Here is a 17,845-nt window from a genome sequence, read left to right as displayed (position 1 = left end):
GGCGTCCACTCCGTCCGTCGCCGTGCCGCGCCAAGCCTCTGGCTCGGACGCGAGTTCGCCATCCACGCATAGCAACGTGGCGGGAAGAGGGGGCGGAGCTGGCGAGTTGACGTAGCGCATCGGTTTTGGAAGGATGCTCATCTGCATACAAGCGCCGCGATTGCTTGACACACTTTGAGTAGCGCGAAGGCGGACAGCGTACGTGAGCGTACGTGAGCGTACGTGAGCGTACGTGAGCGTACGTGAGCGTGCGTGAGCGTACGTGAGCGTACGTGAGCGTGCGTGAGCGTACGTGAGCGCTCGGCCCCGCCCTCCAGCGGCTGCTCCCGACCTGAAAACAAGCGCACCCTCGCAAGCCAACCGTTTGAAAAGGAATGAAAATGTTGCTCAGCCTGGTTTTGTTCGCCGTCGCGACGAGTCGAGTGGCGAGTGGCGGCAGCCGGCGCTCGTAACCGAAGGCACCGAGCGGAACATACAAGAAATCTTCACCTGCTTTTATTGAAAAAAAAAACCCAAAAACATTTACAAGCCAATAAATTACAGAGAAACACAACAGTCAATATTTAATTGAAATCTCCAACCCCAAATTTTTTTTGTGAGGGGAAAAATAAGACGGCTCGGGTCACATGACCACAAAGCTGTTCTTCCCACCAACGGCGCCTGATGACATCATCGTGATGTCATGAGTTGCATATTCATTGAAGAAGGCGGCGGAGACGCGCGTCCACGCTTTTTTTGCCAACGCAGAACGAGCTGTGTCCTGCGACGTCTCCGCACCGGCGGAGAGAAGGGGAGGAGCCAGCGAGCTGCGTCCCATCAGCACTGGAGCAGCGGCTGCAAGCTGCGTCTGCAGTCCAGGGCTTTGGCGCCGGGAGGCTGCGCTCGCTTCTCGCGCAGCTCTTCTTTGCCCATGACGCCGCTGAGGCGCGAGTACGCCGTCTTGTACTTCTTGTCGAAAGCGGCTGCGAGGACCAAACCGTCACGTTAGTCCGAACGCGAGGGCGCCGTTTGCCGTGACGCGCCGCCACACTTACCGGCGTGATCTTGACCCATGGCTGCCAGCGTCAGGAACAGCAACTCTCGGTACACGCTCCTGTACGCGCGCGCACACACACACACGTGAGCAGAAACACACACACACACACACACACACACACACACACCTGCGGAGCGGCGGCGCGGCAGAAGCGTGCCGCCGCGCCTCGTCGACGGTGCTGAGGAAGAGCGCGACGGCCTTGTGGACCTCGTTCATGCCGACGCAACGCAGGACCTCCTCCAGGAAGGCCAGCGTGAAGGGGTGGTTGTGGCGCCGCCAGCGGGAGCCGCGCACCGGCACGCCGCCTGAGGGAGGGAGGGAGCGACGGGGGTTAGCCGACGGGGTTAAGGGGCACGCCTGGGAAAGCTGACTTACTGTGAAGACGCCACAGCACGTAGAGGGGGGGCCACGAGTCGGGGTCGGGGGTCAAGGTGTCCCACAGGAGCCTCACACGGAGACACGCGCCCTCCGACTGACACACACACAAGTTGGATTTACATTTCTAGTGGGGACATCTCGTCGACATGATGCATTTCTTAGCCCCTCCCCCTAAACCCAACCATCAAAAAGGATTGCCTACCCCTAATCCTTACCCTAACCTAACCCAATTCAAACCTAAAATCTAAAACCAAGTCTTGACCCTCAAAAAGAACCACCAAAATGTCCCCACAACGATAGTAAAACCCCAGAAAATGGTCCCCATGATGTGATATAAACCTGCGCACGCACACACACACACACACACGGGTGGGAGTTGCATGAAAGCGACCTGTTGTTGAAGGTCGTTGCTTCCAAATCAAATCTCAAACCCCCAATTTGAAAGTCGTCTTCTCTTCAAGCGAACAGAACTTGATTTGAACCTGCACCTGATTTGACCTTAATATGAACTCGACTCCAACCTGATCCTGATTTGAACCCGATTGGAACCGGACTGAAACTCAACTGGTGTGATCTGAATCAGAACCTGATCTGAGATGTATTTGAAGTTGCTCCAGATCTGATTCAAATTGGATTTAAAAAAATCTAATCTGGAATGTATTTGATGCTAATCCATATGTGAACACCAGAAGGAAAGCCGACTAAAGAAGAAGCAATTGCGTGGTCTACTTGGCCTCGAGTGATTTTTTGTTTGTTTTGTGATGTCGTCAGTGGCCGTTGCATTTAAGCCTCGTCTGCATTGGCATGCATCCGTCCCTGTAGCGTTAGCATCCGAGCTAGCCTCGGTCCGGCCCATCCGTTCCTGTAGCGTTAGCATCCGAGCTAGCCTCGGTCCGGCCCATCCGTCCCTGTAGCGTTAGCATCCGAGCTAGCCTCGGTCCGGCCCATCCGTTCATGTAGCGTTAGCATCCGAGCTAGCCTCGGTCCGGCCCATCCGTCCCTGTAGCGTTAGCATCCGAGCTAGCCTCGGTCCGGCCCATCCGTTCCTGTAGCGTTAGCATCCGAGCTAGCCTCGGTCCGGCCCATCCGTTCCTGTAGCGTTAGCATCCGAGCTAGCCGTTCCTGTAGCGTTAGCATCCGAGCTAGCCTCGGTCCGGCCCATCCGTTCCTGTAGCGTTAGCATCCGAGCTAGCCTCGGTCCGGCCCATCCGTTCCTGTAGCGTTAGCATCCGAGCTAGCTGTTCCTGTAGCGTTAGCATCCGAGCTAGCCTCGGTCCGGCCCATCCGTTCCTGTAGCGTTAGCATCCGAGCTAGCCGCGGTCCGGCCCATCCGTCCCTGTAGCGTTAGCATCCGAGCTAGCCTCGGTCCGGCCCATCCGTCCCTGTAGCGTTAGCATCCGAGCTAGCCTCGGTCCGGCCCATCCGTCCCTGTAGCGTTAGCATCCGAGCTAGCCTCGGTCCGGCCCATCCGTCCCTGTAGCGTTAGCATCCGAGCTAGCCGTTCCTGTAGCGTTAGCATCCGAGCTAGCCTCGGTCCGGCCCATCCGTTCCTGTAGCGTTAGCATCCGAGCTAGCCTCGGTCCGGCCCATCCGTCCCTGTAGCGTTAGCATCCGAGCTAGCCTCGGTCCGGCCCATCCGTCCCTGTAGCGTTAGCATCCGAGCTAGCCTCGGTCCGGCCCATCCGTTCATGTAGCGTCAGCCATTTGTCAAACTTTGTATGACTTATGAGGCACGCGAATACGATGAAGCGCCGAGCGTTGCCCGTCCGTACCTGCGCGGGCTTGACGAGGACTCGCACGAGCCGCAGCAGGTGGCTGGGCAGGCCGAGCCGCTGGAAGAACCACAGAAGGTTCCAGAAGATGATGCAGTGGCTCTCCAGGAACTGCGGCTGGCCCAGCACCGCCTCGCCCTCGTGGTCCAGGAGGCTTTCCAGCTCCTTCCGCAGCACCAGCGGACTCACGTACGCCACCGCCACCTGCGGGCCACACGCCGCAGGATGAGCCACACCTGGCGTGCTCACGCTCCAGCGGGATCACGCGTGTGCGTTGCGTCCTCACGTCTTGACGGCGTGCTGCGGACACGTCCGTTTTATGGACAACACTCACCAGCCGCGCACAGCTGCGGTCCGGCAGCTCCGTCGCCGGCAACGTCCCGCCGCCTGGCGAGACCGCGTGCCACAATGTGGCATTAAAAACGACAAACAGACGTGAAGTGCGCTCAGCGGAGAAGCAGAACGAGAGGCGGACTTCTTTTGGCCGAACTCACCGCCATCCCACGGCTTCTGCTGTGGCGTTCCATGCAGCGTCCATTTTGAGGACGTGCCGTGTCATGTGATCCACCTTCGTTATAAATCTGGCCTCGTTCATGTTCGCGGCAGTGAATTAAGCGTTACGACGTTTTGCTGACACGATTGCCAAATAGGATCTGGCGGAATTTTCATTTTGAAACGGCGTCTGCCTTCCTGCCCCGCTCGATGCCTTCTGAGCTCGAAAACAGCAAATAGGTCGATCCGTGCGGCGGGCTCCGGTACGACGCAGCCGGTTCGATAGAATGGAAAGCAATCGGCTGCGCCGCCGGAGCCGAGCCGAGACGCACACGCACGCACGCGCTGCAATCCCAGTCGCTCCACGCTTACCGCCGTCGCGCCGCTCTCGGGGGCGGAGTCGTCACCCACGCCGTTGCAGCGCGCCAAGGGCGGATGTTCGTCGGGAGGCCGGGCGGCGGTCTCGCCCTCGCCGTGGCTGCAAAAGAGCAAACGATGGGTACGTCCGCGGCGAGCACAGAAAGACGGGCGGGGGCTCGTACCTGCCGAGGGGTCGGAGGTCGCAGATGTGGGCGTTGAGGAAGGGGACGAAGGTGGCGGCGCAAAAGGGGCAGCGGGAGTTGAGGTTGGAGTCGTCGGGCGTCCATCCCGCCATGATCTCCTCGTCGTACACCAGGCAGCCGCACGAGCGGCACCGCGAGCAGCTCGACATCAAAACCTGACGACGACAAAATCAGCTCAGCAGGTGGCGACCAATCAAAGGTGCGAGCGCCTCACCTCGATCCCCGCCGCGTCTTGATTGGCGTCCCACGAGTGGCGCAGCGCTCGAGGCGTGTCCGCCGGCTCGGCGTCGCTGCCCAGCGACAGCGAGCTCTGTCCACAAACAAATCCCACAATGGCGTCAGCGCGCTGGCAAAGGCGTCATGGCGGTGGCACCAATCCACGGGCAACGGAAGGCGAATGCCTTGACTTACAAGCTTTGGAAGATTTGCTCCTATTTTTTCACATGAGCAAAACTTGTGTGCGCGCTTCAGACTTCTACCACTAGATGTCGCCAGCAAACTGGACAACATGCGGCCAACGTGCAGTGGAGGGACACCACCAGTCGGTGGCGCTCTTAAGCCAGCAGAAGACAAAACATTAGGGACACGTGCCTCCGATTTTGCTTTTGTGTTCCGAGCGCGTCATTTTTCTGACGATTCAAATCATTTGCAGATGTTTTTGTGCAGGCGGAAACGGATCAAATGCGTTTGCCTTCTTTTTGATGGAGGTACGAGCGGCCATGGAACAAATTCAATTTGTGTCTCAAGACACACCGGTTAAGCTTTGGTTTTTGGTCAAGAAAAAAAACAACTTCAATGGCTAAAGTACACGGCCATCAAATATTTTCCTTCTCGTTAACTTGACTGATTGTCCTATCGAAGAATCCCCAAAATTGTTGCCGTACGAAACAGAATGTTGCCATCACGTTCCTTACTGTAGTATCGGTGATTTTGAGTGTGTATGGCTTTAGAAGGCGGGGCCTGTGGCAGCCTGGTGAGTGACGTGAGCGTCAGTAAAGCTGGCTGCCACTTGAACGTGCTAAACCCGATTTTGCCCATTTCGGTCAATTGTTGAAGCGCGGGTGCGAGTGCGCGTCACCTCCGAGGCGGCGTTGGCCAGACGCTCTTTGGCCTTCAGCAGCGTTTCCGCCACCTGCGACTTCCTGGACCGGCGCTGCTCGGAAACTCGGCGGGCCGAAGTTGCGGCGGGCCCTCGCCCTCCCGCGCCGGCCCGCCGCTCGTCCACGCTGGCGGCGCGTCGGACGGCCGCCCGGTGCCGCGTGGGCGTCAGCAGCTGCTGCAGTCGTCCCGCCAGGCCTCGGCCGGGCGGCGACACCTTGTTGTCGTTCTCGTCCACCGACGACGCCTCGCACGCGCTCGCCCCTCTGAGGGGGAAGAGGGCACAAGTAGCATTAGCATTAGCATCTCCACTTCCTGTCCTCACCCACATTCCAGACTGCAATCCCAGCATGCAAGCTGATGCGTGTGCGCGCGCGCAGGGGCGGTGCTACGCAGGGGCGGTGCTACGTAGGGGCGGTGCTACGCAGGGGCGGTGCTACGCAGGGGCGGTGCTACGCAGGGGCGGTGCTACGTAGGGGCGGTGCTACGCAGGGGCGATGCTACGCAGGGGCGGTGCTACGCAGGGGCGGTGCTACGTAGGGGCGGTGCTACGCAGGGGCGGTGCTACGTAGTGGCCACCGCCATGTCAAAGGGAACGTTTCAGTATCCGTGATTTTTCTACATAATTATCCATGCATCCATTTTCTTAAGCGCTTGTCCTCACAAGGGTTGCTGGAGCCTATCCCAGCTGGCTTGGGGCAGTAGGCGGGGTACGCCCTCAACGGGTTGCCAGCCAATCGCAGGGCACACACAGAGTCCAACAACCATCCACTCTCACAAAGAGAAAAGCTTTTTATGATTATTGCTTATTGATTTTATTAGGATTGCTTTTATATGATTATTATTGTATTTGTATGTATTCTATTGAATTGATTGATTGATTTGTCACATCAAAGTTGATGACAATGTTGCGGCTGCGCCCCCGTGTGCGTGCGTCCCACCTTCCCGAGCTGGCCGCCGCCTGCCAGCCGCCGGCGTCCTCGTTGTCGTTTTCGGCGGCGTCGGCGTAGAAGCTGGACAAACAGATGTCGCTGCGACGCACCAGGACGCCACCGGGGGGCGCTGCGGGCGGCACCAGGGGGGGCTTCCTGAACACGCCGTCACGGCGGCTCCACTTCCTGTCGTTTGTTGCGTTTGCCGCTGTCCGCAACAAAAGCACAAAAAAGCTGCTCAGGGGCGCGACTTGGTTTTGTCCGCCACTTGACGGCAGATGACAATTGACGCCGCCGCTTCTTTTTCTTCGACTGATTTTGAGGATGTGTGGGGGGGGGCAAGACACGTCCTTATTGTCTTTCTATTTCGTACTCGTAAATGTTTCCAAAGTGTAAATTGCGCCTCCTATGATTTGTTTGATGTTTTCAGTCCTGTTGCAGGACGAAAACATCGAACACGAATACAGTCGGCGACAAAACAATTGATTCCTTTATCCAAACGTTCAATAGTTTTGGAAAGTAGCACTTAAAGGCGCGTTGCCCAAACACGCGGAATGCCGTTTTGTGTGCGGCGTGTTACACTGCGCCGGCGTTCTGACGCTGCTGAGGCTGCTGCTCTTGCCGAAGGATCCCGTCAGAGATTCGCGGCTGGAGCTTTGGCTCAGGCCGCTCCAGCTGGCCTGACGAATCAGAGGCAGGCGGGGGCGGGGCCTGCGCTCCTCCTCCTCCTCCATGACAGCTGAAGAAGAAGAAGATGAGCAAGAGCTGCCATGTCGTCGTCCCGCTTTGCGTTCCCACCTCGCATTTTGATGGGCTGCCTGAAGAGGGCGACGGCCAGCAGCACGTTGCGCAACTTGGCCCAGAGCAGGCGCCCGCCCCGATTGGTGGACGGCCATTTGCTCTCCAGGACCGCCTGCGTGCAAAAGTGCGCAAAATGAGCAGGCGGCGGCAACAACTCTGTGGCGTGGCGTGCGCGCGTACCTTGTTGTAGTAGCCGTACGTGATGGTGTTGGGCGTGACGCCCGCCTTCTTCATCTCGAGGAGGACGCGCACGGCAAGCACCGGCTGACCGTACAGCCCGCACAACTGCATCAGGATCCTGTAACACACCTGACGCGCGCACACGCAAAAGCCAACATTTCAGTATCTGCCATTTGGCCGTCATTGTGGCCCCTCCTCCTGACCTCGTCGGGCAGCAGCACCTTCCTGCCCTCCATGTGCTTGAGGACGTCGTAGGCGGCGTGGAGGGCGGGCACCTTGGCGCTCTGCGCGCGCACGAAGGTGGGCAAGTAGATGAACCACAGGCCGTACATGTGACCCAGCAGGCACTTGCACCACATGTCGGACGAGCCGCAGCACGTCAGCGCGCGGCGCTGCGCCACCTTCAGCTCCTGGCGGGACGTCAAGGTGCACACGGGGCCACGCCCACTTGATTTCCTATTCATTTGCATACTATGGATTTTTGTCTGCCCTTTCTTTTTTTTCTTTCTATTTTCTTTCTTCCAATTGTTCTTTTTGTCTTTTCCGCTTTTCTTTTGGCTTCCTTTCATGTCATCTTCCGATTTCTTTCTCACGCTACGTTTGCGTTTTCTTTGAACGTTCGCTTCCTTCTACTTCGAACGTCCGATGTGTCCTCCTCCATTTGTCTTTGCCTACCTGTTTGGTGCGCCTGGGGGCGGGGCTACTGGGCGCACTGCCCTTGGCGGGGACGCGCAGTTGGTCGAGTGGCCGGTCAAAGAGCTCCGCCCTCAAGGTGGGGAAGGTGTCATAGCTGCGAAAGCAAAAGCCGATGTTGCAAAAGCCGCGTTCGGGTTCCGAGCCGGCGGCTGACCTGTAGCGGGCGGGGCACTCGGAGCCGTCGTCTTGCGTGGGCTGCTCGGGCGGCATGATGAAGACGGTGCGCTCGCCGCAGTGGCTCTCGTCCACGTCCGCCAGACGGACGTCCTCCGGCTTGTCCACGTCCACCTGCCGGCACAGGCGGCCGTCAGCGAGCGGCCGCCAGCGAGCGTTCGCCAGCGAGCGTTCGCTTGCGTCGCTTGCGCCGGCGAGGCTCGGACGGACCTTCTGGACGCACTCGTCGAAGAACTCCAGGCAGGCGTGGCGGTCGCTGACGAAGGAGCACTCCTCGATGAACTGCGTGAACATCTGCGTGCGCGTCAGCTGACTGAAGAACTTCTGCTGGGTGCGCTCGCGGGACTTCAGGAAGCCTGACAGGAAGTGACACGTCACGTCAGCGCCACGCCCACAAACGCCTTGGCGAGCCCCCAACGCAAAAGAGTTTGCCACCGTCGGCTAATTAGCACCTTGACGCAATCACGCGTGAACGACGAAGAGGAAGAAAAAAAAACCTTTGCCACGATTCTCACCTTCTTCTCATTCGGACTGAATTCTGAGAAGAAAGTCCCAAACCCGCCAAAGCTTTTGTTTTCTTTCTCTCTTCCGCGTCAATCGAATCAATCGGCTCCAACAATCGTCGTTTGAGCCGAATAGATTTCACCGAATGAAAGGCAACGTTGCACTTTCTGTGATTTTGAGGCGGCCGCATTTCAAGTCGCTGTCGGGTCCAAACGCGGCAGGTTCATCCGGTCTCGTCATCGCTTATTTGCGCCAAATGGAGCATTTTCCTTTCGTCCATTTGCTTCAAAATCCATTTTGCTGAATTTCGGGCCCCCCCCCAAATTTTTTCTAACATTTCCATTCCATTTGATTTCCGCATTTCCTGAAAACTCCATTTTCGTCGAAACGGCGCCCCTCGACATGCAAAAGTTGCTTGGCATCGGGACGCGGCTGCCCGACGGCACCGCGTACGCGGGCGGGGGTCGCCGGTTTGTTCACCCTGCAGGTTGAAGAGGGAACCGCAGTCGGTGGCGGTGTCGGAGGGCGGCTGCGTGATGGGCGTGAGGAAGGCGCGGTAGCCCCGCAGCAAGACGCTCATGAAGCGCAGGAAGGCTTCCTGGATGTCGGCCTCCAGCTGCTTCTGCCGCCGGTACATCTGGTCGAAGTCCGTCAGCAGGAACTCCAGCGTGGCCTCCTCCTGACCCGGGCAGCAGACTGGCGGGAAAGCAAACGGCGGCGTGAGCAAAAAGGCTCTCAAGCCGTTGGCGGCCGCGCCGTCCAAACGACCACGAATGACGAGCACGGGAACGGCGAGCGCTTCTTAGCAGAGCGGCCGCGTCCAGAGGGCCGGATTCCTGCAGGTTTTGCAACGTCCCCTCCCCCGACACACCTGCATAATCCTGATAAGGATCCTCTTGATTGCAATCAGGTGTGTTGGAGCAGGGAACCCTCCAAAAGCAAAAGCGTGCTAGCAATGACGGCAGCACAAACTTCCAAATTGCGTCGTCTTCATTCTGTCTGCATTTCAAATATTCTTACTTTGTCAGGTGAATTTGGAGGCTAAAAATCTAAATCAACATACACCCCCCACCCCCCCCCCCCCCCGGTGTTATTAGTGTGTGTGTTTTTCTTCGCCAACAATTTTTTGGACGGATGTTATGGAACAAACCAGGAAGAAGATCGTCATTTATTTTTCTTGCCGCTGCATTTTCTGCACCGTCGAGATGAAATGTAGTCTTTGTTCAATGTTAAATGAAATGAATTATTATTTCAATTACATTTCAATTATTTATGAATTCAAATACATTTAAAATTCAATTTAACATTTTATACTTTCAGTATTAAAGGGATGGAAATCAAAAATAAATGATACGATTGCTCAATCCAGAACTTTGTGACTCGTGCAACAAATGACGTTAACGTGTTGAGACGCGTGTGAGTGTGCGTGTTGTTGTTTGGGACCTACTCTGCTCCAGGGTCTTGTGCAGGTTGCCCAGGGTGCCGAAGAGAGTCTTGCCGGCTTTCCTGGGTAACGATCGCCACGACAACGGCTTCTTCTCGTCCGACCTGACGGGCGACAGCAAAGGAACGAACGCTCTCACGCCCCAAAAAAACGGGACATGCGCGTCGTCGGACAAACAAGCGACAATCTCAGCCGCTCCTCTCACACACACACTCGTCAAACGCTCTCAGGCTCAACGTTGACACAATCGCTCTCGCACATCTCGTGACAACAAGTCGTGCAAAACTGCTCCGACTGCAGCAAAAACGTGTTTTGACGAATACAAAAGCAAAACCTCGAAGGAGCGCGTCAGAGTCCAAAGGAGGAAAAAAACATTTGGATTCAAACTTTTCACTGATGGAGGAGATCAATTTCAAAGCGACTCATACATCAAGCAGGAGAAACTCTCTCACAAACGCACGCGAGACAAACGCAGGCACGCACGCACGCACTGACTGGAAGAGGGTGTTGGTGTCCAGGTCCACGCAGAAGACGTCGGCGGGGGGGCGGTACAGGTCAAAGTAGCTGGAGTGCACGCCCACGATGAAGGGCACCGGCGCCAGCAGCACTTCCGACATCTGGAGCGGGCACAGCGGGATGTACGGGCACAGCCAGCGCAGCGGGAAGGTCATCTGCACGCCAACGACGACAAAAGACAAGAAAAGGAAAAAAGAATGGCCGGCGCTGGCGGTGGCGCTCGCTGCCGGCGCTCGCTGCCGGCGCTCGCTGCCGGCGTTTCTTACGGAGACCAGCGCCTCGGCGACGGCCGTCAGGACGTCGGGCCGCAGCGAGTGCAGCAGGACTTTGTGCTCCGTCAGCACGGCCAGCAGCAGCGTGCAGGCGTTGCTCGGGCCCAGATTCTGCAGGAGCTTCAGGAAGCTGGCGCCGCTGACGCACAAAACGCGCATTGTCAACAGGCGCGCGCACGCCAACGACAAAACAAGCGCTCCCGGGTCACACGCACCTGAGGGGCAGCGGCGAGGAGACGGGCTGGCACAGGAGGAGGTTGTCATACGGCGACAGCTGCAACACGCACACACACGCCAACGAGCCGCGTGGAGGTTTCACATGCATCGGAACGTGTCCAAAGTCAAAACGTTTGTCAAAACGGGATTGGCCGGTTGGCACACGTGACGTTGTCGTGGCAACCGGCCATGATTGTCATATCGACAAACAAGGAGACGTGCGTGACATGGCCATGATGAGCTTGGGATACCGAAAAGAGGACGCGGGTGCGACGTTGTCATGGCAACCGGGTGAACGCTAAGCTGATGGGGACAATGTGACGCTAGGGTGAAGATGCGGTTTGCAAAGAGGTGCCGCGCATGTTGCCCTGGCGACAAGGTGAGGCACTCGTACCTGAAGCAGGATGCGAAAGGCGAGGCACTCGTACCTGAACCAGGATGCGAAAGGCGAGGCACTCGTACCTGAACCAGGATGCGAGGTCGCTGCGGGGACGGGAAGGGAACGTTGTGCATGAAGCTGGAGATGTGCCTGCAATCATCGTTCCGGCATTAGGACATCACATGACACGGACGGACGGACGGACGGACGGACGGACGGACGGGCGGGTTTCTGACTTCTCGAGGGGCAGCACGTGGGGCCCGGAGACGGAGTATCGGTAGACGAAGGTGAGAAACTTCTGGAAGACGTCGAAGAAGGGCCAGTGCGAGAGCACGCAGATACTCTTCTTGGCCTGCAGGCTGCGCTGCGGGACGGGCCGGCGGTCCAGCACGCTGAGCAGGCCCAGACGCACGTTCTGACGCTCCGACAGGACCTCCCTGGGGAAGGCCTCGTAGAACTGGATGGCGGCGCCGTACACCTGCAAAGGCACAAAAAGCGGCTTTGCACGCAATCGGCAGCGATTGACACGATCAATACTCATTTCCTCAATCGGTTCCATTTGGATTCCAATGAGTTTGTTTGTTTTCTCCAATATACACGAATATTCCGATATTCATCGATACACATTTAGGCCTTCAAAATCGTATTTCTCTTGAATCGATGGGGAAATAATAATCGAGCTCTGAAAAGGAAAATGGATTGGGTTTCGATTGATGCATTTTTGAAAGCCAGCCAAAGACGTCGTCCTTTTTTGGATCAACCAAACATCGAAAACAAAATCCACACACAAAAGGAGCTTGTTGGGGTTTTTTTTGGGTCGGGGGGGGGGGGGTAGCTGTATTGAACTTTTAATGTCGGGGACAACAAAAAAAAAAAAGTCTCCTGCAAACGTTGGAACCAGCAAATGATTGGCGTCTTTTTGTGCGCGTGTGCTTGAAGAAAGCCCGCCCACCTTGTCGCCGCTGGCCGAGGTGAGCACGAAGGTGGAGAAGACGGGCATGCGGTACTTGGCGTCGGCGGGCCAGCTCTCCAGCGCCACGCCCATCGGCAGGCAGAAGACGGGCACCGACTCGGGCAGCGCGAAGGCGTCCTGGTCGTGCGGCGGGTAGCGGCTAAGCAGACCTGCAAGGCAACGCGAGCACAACGTCAACGGGCGCCGCCGCCGCCGCCTTCTCCCGCGCCTTCTCCCGCGCCTTCTCCCGCGCACTCACCCGCCTCGTAGACCAGCGCGTTGGCTTTGGCCACCGCTCGCTTGTAGCACACGAAGACGGCGGGACCCCACTGCAAACACGCACACGCATTGGCACGGGCGATCCGGTGAGCGGCGCCCGGTCCGACATGTCTCACCATGCCCGTGTTGAGGTTCTTGTCCACGCGGCTGAAGGTGTGCGGCGCCGCCTCGCCCTTCCCGGGCAGCAGCACGCCGATGTCGGTCACGCCCAGCGAGTGCAGGCCTTGCGCGTCGGCGGCTCGCCGATACGTCAGGAAGACGCGATGCGTGGCCGGGCCGGCGCCCGAGCTCAGGCTGGCCGAGCGGCTGTAGGGCGTGGTCTCGATCACGTACCAGCCCGCCTTGGGCTGCTCCTTGCCCTCGTACAACACCCTGCACGCACGCACGCACGCACGCACGCAACTCGTCATCACAAAGTCACAAATGTGGTCGTTATTGTGACAATGTCAAGTTTCGATTCAAAATTCAAAAGCAGACCGATTATTTTCTTGTTTTTTCAAAATAAGACATTTGCAAGTAACTTTGTTTTCACTTTGGGGAGCAATCAACATTTCTGACCACAAAAACAGGAACACAATCATCATCCATTTTTTGGTGTCCTGTTTTGGGCAAAAGGGAGACGAATTTGAAACGTTTTGTTTTCTTCTCTCAGATCAAATTCATCAATTAATACCCAAAAAACGTAAGATGAATGGATGATTAAAAATGATGGTTCGTTGCATTCCTTCCCTACATGGTCATCTTAAACGATGCACTTCCTGATCATGCGAGCGAATCACCTCAGTGGCCAAAACATTCACGTTTAAAATCTGCACTCATAAATGAACCACCAGACGGTGCGAGAACGACACAAACGGAAAACAAGCTCACCTTTTTAACAGATGTGCTGCTTTGAATATCATTTGGTGGCAATTTCAATGCCACGATATTGCAGTTATGGTGGCGTCCCTACTATAGAGGTCAGGGGTCACCAAGGTGGCAGCCCACAAGGACCACATGAGGATCCCGCAGGCCAAAAATAGCTCACCACAGTGATGGGCCATTGTCATTTCCTAGGAATGTTTGAAAATGTCAACAATGGAAGACATTTCTAGAGATCAAGTGTTGCATATTCGTATATATTATTGGGAGAAATCATAAATAAATGTCTTTAACTACTGATGAGGCTGCGATTGAAGAAATCTGTTCTATCGATTTTTCCAACGATCACTCACATCATTTTCTTTTCCTCCTCAAATAATAACACGGGATTAAAAGACATTTGAGCAAATGTGTTCTTTGACACGTTTGCATCCCCAAAAAAGTTCTCGGTTTTCAAAAGTTGCAGATTTTTACAAAAACAAACGCGCCACGACATCATCAAAGTCAACAAACCATCCAAGAAAATTGATTTGATTGTTTTCAAACTTTGGGTGATTCGTCGAAAGATGTGAAAAAGTATTGAAAGCTTTAGATTTGGTGGCACGCGGTTGCCGTAGCAACGAAACCGTTGGCAAAGACAAAATAAGCTGGCTGGAAAAAAAAACGTCACACGTAAGGCCTGCGAACAACATTTACAATCGACAGGCTTCTTGTCTTATGTGACCCCCAACACGCAAGGACCCCAACGCGGCCAGGTTGGCCGGGACCACAACACGCAAGGACCCCAACGCGGCCAGGGTTGCCGGGACCCCAACACGCAAGGACCCCAAAGCGGCCAGGGTTGCCGGGACCCTTCATAGCTGCTTGCATGCAGCTCGGATCCTAACTGAAAAAACGGCGGCAAAAGGGGAAAGCGGCGCAAAGCCGTTTCCGACGCACTTCACTTGTGACATGACAAGGACGCCCCGGACGTGTCTTACCCGAGGTCAAGAATGGGGGGCTTGTCGCGGCCCCTCCTGTAGCAGAGGTACAGGCGCGGGTTGTTGATGAGGCCAGCGCTCAGCTCGGCCGAGTGGCCGCCCAGCGACTTGTCGATGCACGTGAAGCCCTGCGGCACCTCCTCGCCCAAGCCGCGGGCGATGACCACCAGGTCCGTCACCGGCTCCGCCCCACGGCCCGCCGGCGGCGTGGAGGCGGCGGTCCTGGCCTCCTCGTCCAGAGGTCGCCAGGGTCCCGCCGGGTCCAGACCCGCCACCACGAAGTAGTCCACCAGCTGCGGGCATTTGTCCTCCGTCATGCCGCCGCCGCCGATGTGCCCGCCTCCGCGCCCGCCTCCGCTGGTCGCATGACATCGCACAAACAGGAAGTCATTTGACAGCGCAACAACAACATTTTTCAAAAATGAACTGCCAATTATCACCATCCACTTAAGTTACTGTAAATAATTTGATTATTTTAGGAAATCAATAAATGCTCTCTCTAGTCCAGTCCAGTCATGGCGACCGGTCTGCTTGCATTTTCTGCAATGGCAACTTAAAATATATATTTTTTATGCAATTCATTGATGAATTGAACAAATAAATCGCTGCTTAAAATCATCTTTAGTCACCAGCCTTAAACTCCAGCTGGTGATTTGCCGAACAGTCTTGTACTTCCAGGGCTTTTTGTCCTGGGTGGGCGTGGCCTCTCACCAGGCCAAGCGGGCAAGTTCAGAAGGAAGCGAAAGTGTCAAACAAGAAGGATGGCGTCAGGTGCTTCCTGTTGCCGCTCCACGGCGGCCATGTTTGACTGTCATCACCTCACTTCCTCTTTACTGACACGCTGTCAACGTGTGCATGCGTGTGTGTTTCTGTCCGTCTGAGCATGAATGTGAGTATGAATGTCACTGTGTGCGTGTGTGCGTGTGTGTGTGTGAGAGGAGCATGCGTGCGCATGGAGAGGAGCACAAAAGTCTCTTTATGGCTGTAAGATGGTCAGTGACGACATCATGAGCGGGTCACATGATGAGAAGTGGCCTAGTGTGTGCGTGGGACTATTTTTAACACACACATGCGTCATGCGTGACATGTAGTGATGGGACGAACAACACCGCGCCGAGTGCGCAAGTGTGAAAGCCCGTATCGGCGCGTGTATCGCTTTAATAAAAAAACATCACGTGACCGAAACAGGAAGTGTGTCGTTTGGATGTGCCGCGCCAAATTGTATTTCTAGGTAGACAAACTGTATCAACACGTTGCGTGTTTGTTGGATGGAGAGGAAACTGTTTCCTGTTGCTGCAAATTGACCTGTGCCTGCTGCATTTTTGTTTGTTTCCACTCATGGATCGTTGTAGAACATTTTCACAAGTCTGGAATCAGTTTGATCTTTTGACGCCACATTAAGGTAAATCTTTCCCTACTTTGGGCATTGTTTACTGTTATTTTTTTTCAAATTAAATGTGTCTACTCGCCTTGGAGCAATCACACTTCAAAAACTTTTGCTTCTCAATAAAAATGTATGACAGAATCTGTTTTTAGTGTGTTATTACATATGGTTTAAAACTTTTAACAAAATCCCATACAGAAGTTAAACATTTTAACTTTTAAGATTTATTTTATTTATTATATTAATATTATTTTATTACATACAAATTTGCTATATTTTACAAGCCAACTCATATGAGCATCTAATAAACAACTTAACTCAGCAAGCAAATGGACCAACTGAAATTATACAAAGATGAGATCATATTTTAAGTAAAAGACTAGCAAGTGAATAAATAAAATTTATGAAATTTATTTTATAAATATAAATTCATAAGCTAATAAGGTTTACAGCATGCACGTTTTACCATCTTATTTTCATTTTGTTTATCTGCAATGATTTTAGATGTACAGCAGAGGTCACTATTGAGTAATCAACACAGTGTCAATACAGTTTGTGTAATGTGTCAATACACTCCTTGAGGTATCATCGTCCCATCACTAGTCTTTGTTTACATGTTCAAATAAAATACAAAGTAAAAGTCAAGGACAACAACATGTGTACTACATGTGGATCACATGTATTAGACATGATGATGATGATGGTGATGAGGATGAAGATGGCGCGCAGCTGCGGTGCGTGTTCCATTAACGGTTAATGGAATATCGAGGGTTCGGCCGTCCGGTTAGGCCGAGCGCATCTCACGCACTGGTCCGGAAATAAACGCATGACGTCACAGATGGCCTCCGCATCGCGCGCACACGCGGACGTAACGACGGACGGACTGACAGACTTGGGATGTTGGTCGCAGGCAACCGGCTGGCTGCTTCCGTTATCGGACAGCAGCTGCCATCTGCCCGTCACCGCGTTTGCCTCACATTTGCTTGCTGCCTGCCACTTAACGGCCGCCCGCCGCACATTAGCGCCGGGAGCGTTCCGGTTCCTCTTTTAAACAGCACACTGACGACATGTTGGCCCCGCAGCGAGAGAAGCGACGAAACGGCAGAGGCGTGTCCGATAAAGGGCTCACAGCCAAGCCGAGCCCCGTTATAGGAGAACGGCGTTGAGCTAGCAGCGCTCGCTTAGCCGCGTTAGCCGAGCTTCCGGAACGCGGCGGCATCGTGGCTGTTCTGATTGTGTCAAATGTCGACTTGAAGCGTTGGGAGCGTCGCTACCTGCTCGTGTTTGCTGCTTCGTCCGGCCGCAGAAGACGCAGACTCTCATGTTGCGCTCATTGGCTCCCATGTGACGTCCATGTTTGATCTGGGCTCGGGCTGCGCGGCAAGACGTCAAGGCGGCCGCGCTGTCAACCCCACTTCCGCGAAGCATTTCAAAAATAAAAGACACCGCCTCCACCACTATTGCCGCAAATCCCACTAGCACCTTTCAAAGTAAAAGAACGGCGGCACAAGTGAAGCAGATGAATTGATTCTAGGAATTAACGATGTAATACAAATAAAAGCACAGATTAATCACAGATCAAATGTATGTGTGTGTTTTTAAATACAGTGGACACCTGCATACTTGCGACTTAGCATCTCTATACAGCATGCCAAATATTTCTGTGTTTTGTTTTATGGTGGAGCAGAGCCAAGCCGTCTTTCATGGAAAATCCAGTATTACTATTTTTTTAATAGTTGTACTACTTTTATTTTGATTCAAAAATTGTTCAAGTAGCAGTACTGTTGCTTTTCTATTTAAAGTACTTTATTTTGAAGTGGTGGTACTGTCTATTTTGTTTTGAAGTAATGCCTTTCAATTGAAATAGAACTGTTGCTTTTGTCATACCGCTGCTTTTATTACGTAGCAGTGCTGTTGCTTCATGTATTTCTTCTAT

General features: G+C 54.5%; 1 protein-coding gene across 5 annotated transcripts; it reads right to left on the bottom strand.

Moving 5' to 3' along the window:
• Positions 1-479: 479 nt before the first annotated feature.
• On the bottom strand, positions 480-17,575 carry dennd4b (DENN/MADD domain containing 4B). Of its 5 annotated transcripts, XM_077575893.1 has the most exons (29): positions 17,184-17,558; positions 14,526-14,882; positions 12,801-13,056; positions 12,665-12,734; positions 12,406-12,575; positions 11,690-11,931; positions 11,537-11,603; positions 11,074-11,132; positions 10,853-10,997; positions 10,566-10,741; positions 10,074-10,174; positions 9,107-9,322; positions 8,333-8,478; positions 8,103-8,236; positions 7,928-8,042; positions 7,456-7,662; positions 7,253-7,381; positions 7,070-7,184; positions 6,852-7,010; positions 6,281-6,479; positions 5,320-5,605; positions 4,456-4,551; positions 4,221-4,396; positions 4,051-4,156; positions 3,187-3,390; positions 1,412-1,508; positions 1,164-1,341; positions 1,035-1,093; positions 480-962 (listed from the first exon to the last, which is right to left on the bottom strand). In XM_077575893.1, the coding sequence occupies exons 2-29, from the start codon at positions 14,840-14,842 to the stop codon at positions 817-819; spliced, it is 4,371 nt and encodes a 1,456-aa protein (XP_077432019.1). In that variant the 5' UTR covers positions 14,843-14,882; positions 17,184-17,558; the 3' UTR covers positions 480-816. The 5 variants fall into 5 exon arrangements, with proteins under 5 accessions (XP_077432019.1, XP_077432018.1, XP_077432017.1 ...); XM_077575892.1 differs by having other exon boundaries at positions 8,103-8,478; positions 17,184-17,572; XM_077575891.1 differs by having other exon boundaries at positions 10,566-10,997.
• Between the last annotated feature and the right edge of the window lie 270 nt (positions 17,576-17,845).

This window comes from Vanacampus margaritifer, chromosome 9, assembly GCF_051991255.1.
Source record: "Vanacampus margaritifer isolate UIUO_Vmar chromosome 9, RoL_Vmar_1.0, whole genome shotgun sequence".
Taxonomy (NCBI): Eukaryota; Metazoa; Chordata; class Actinopteri; order Syngnathiformes; family Syngnathidae; genus Vanacampus; species Vanacampus margaritifer.
Note: the sequence above shows the minus strand (reverse complement) of the source record. Positions and strands in the feature narration are given on the sequence as shown.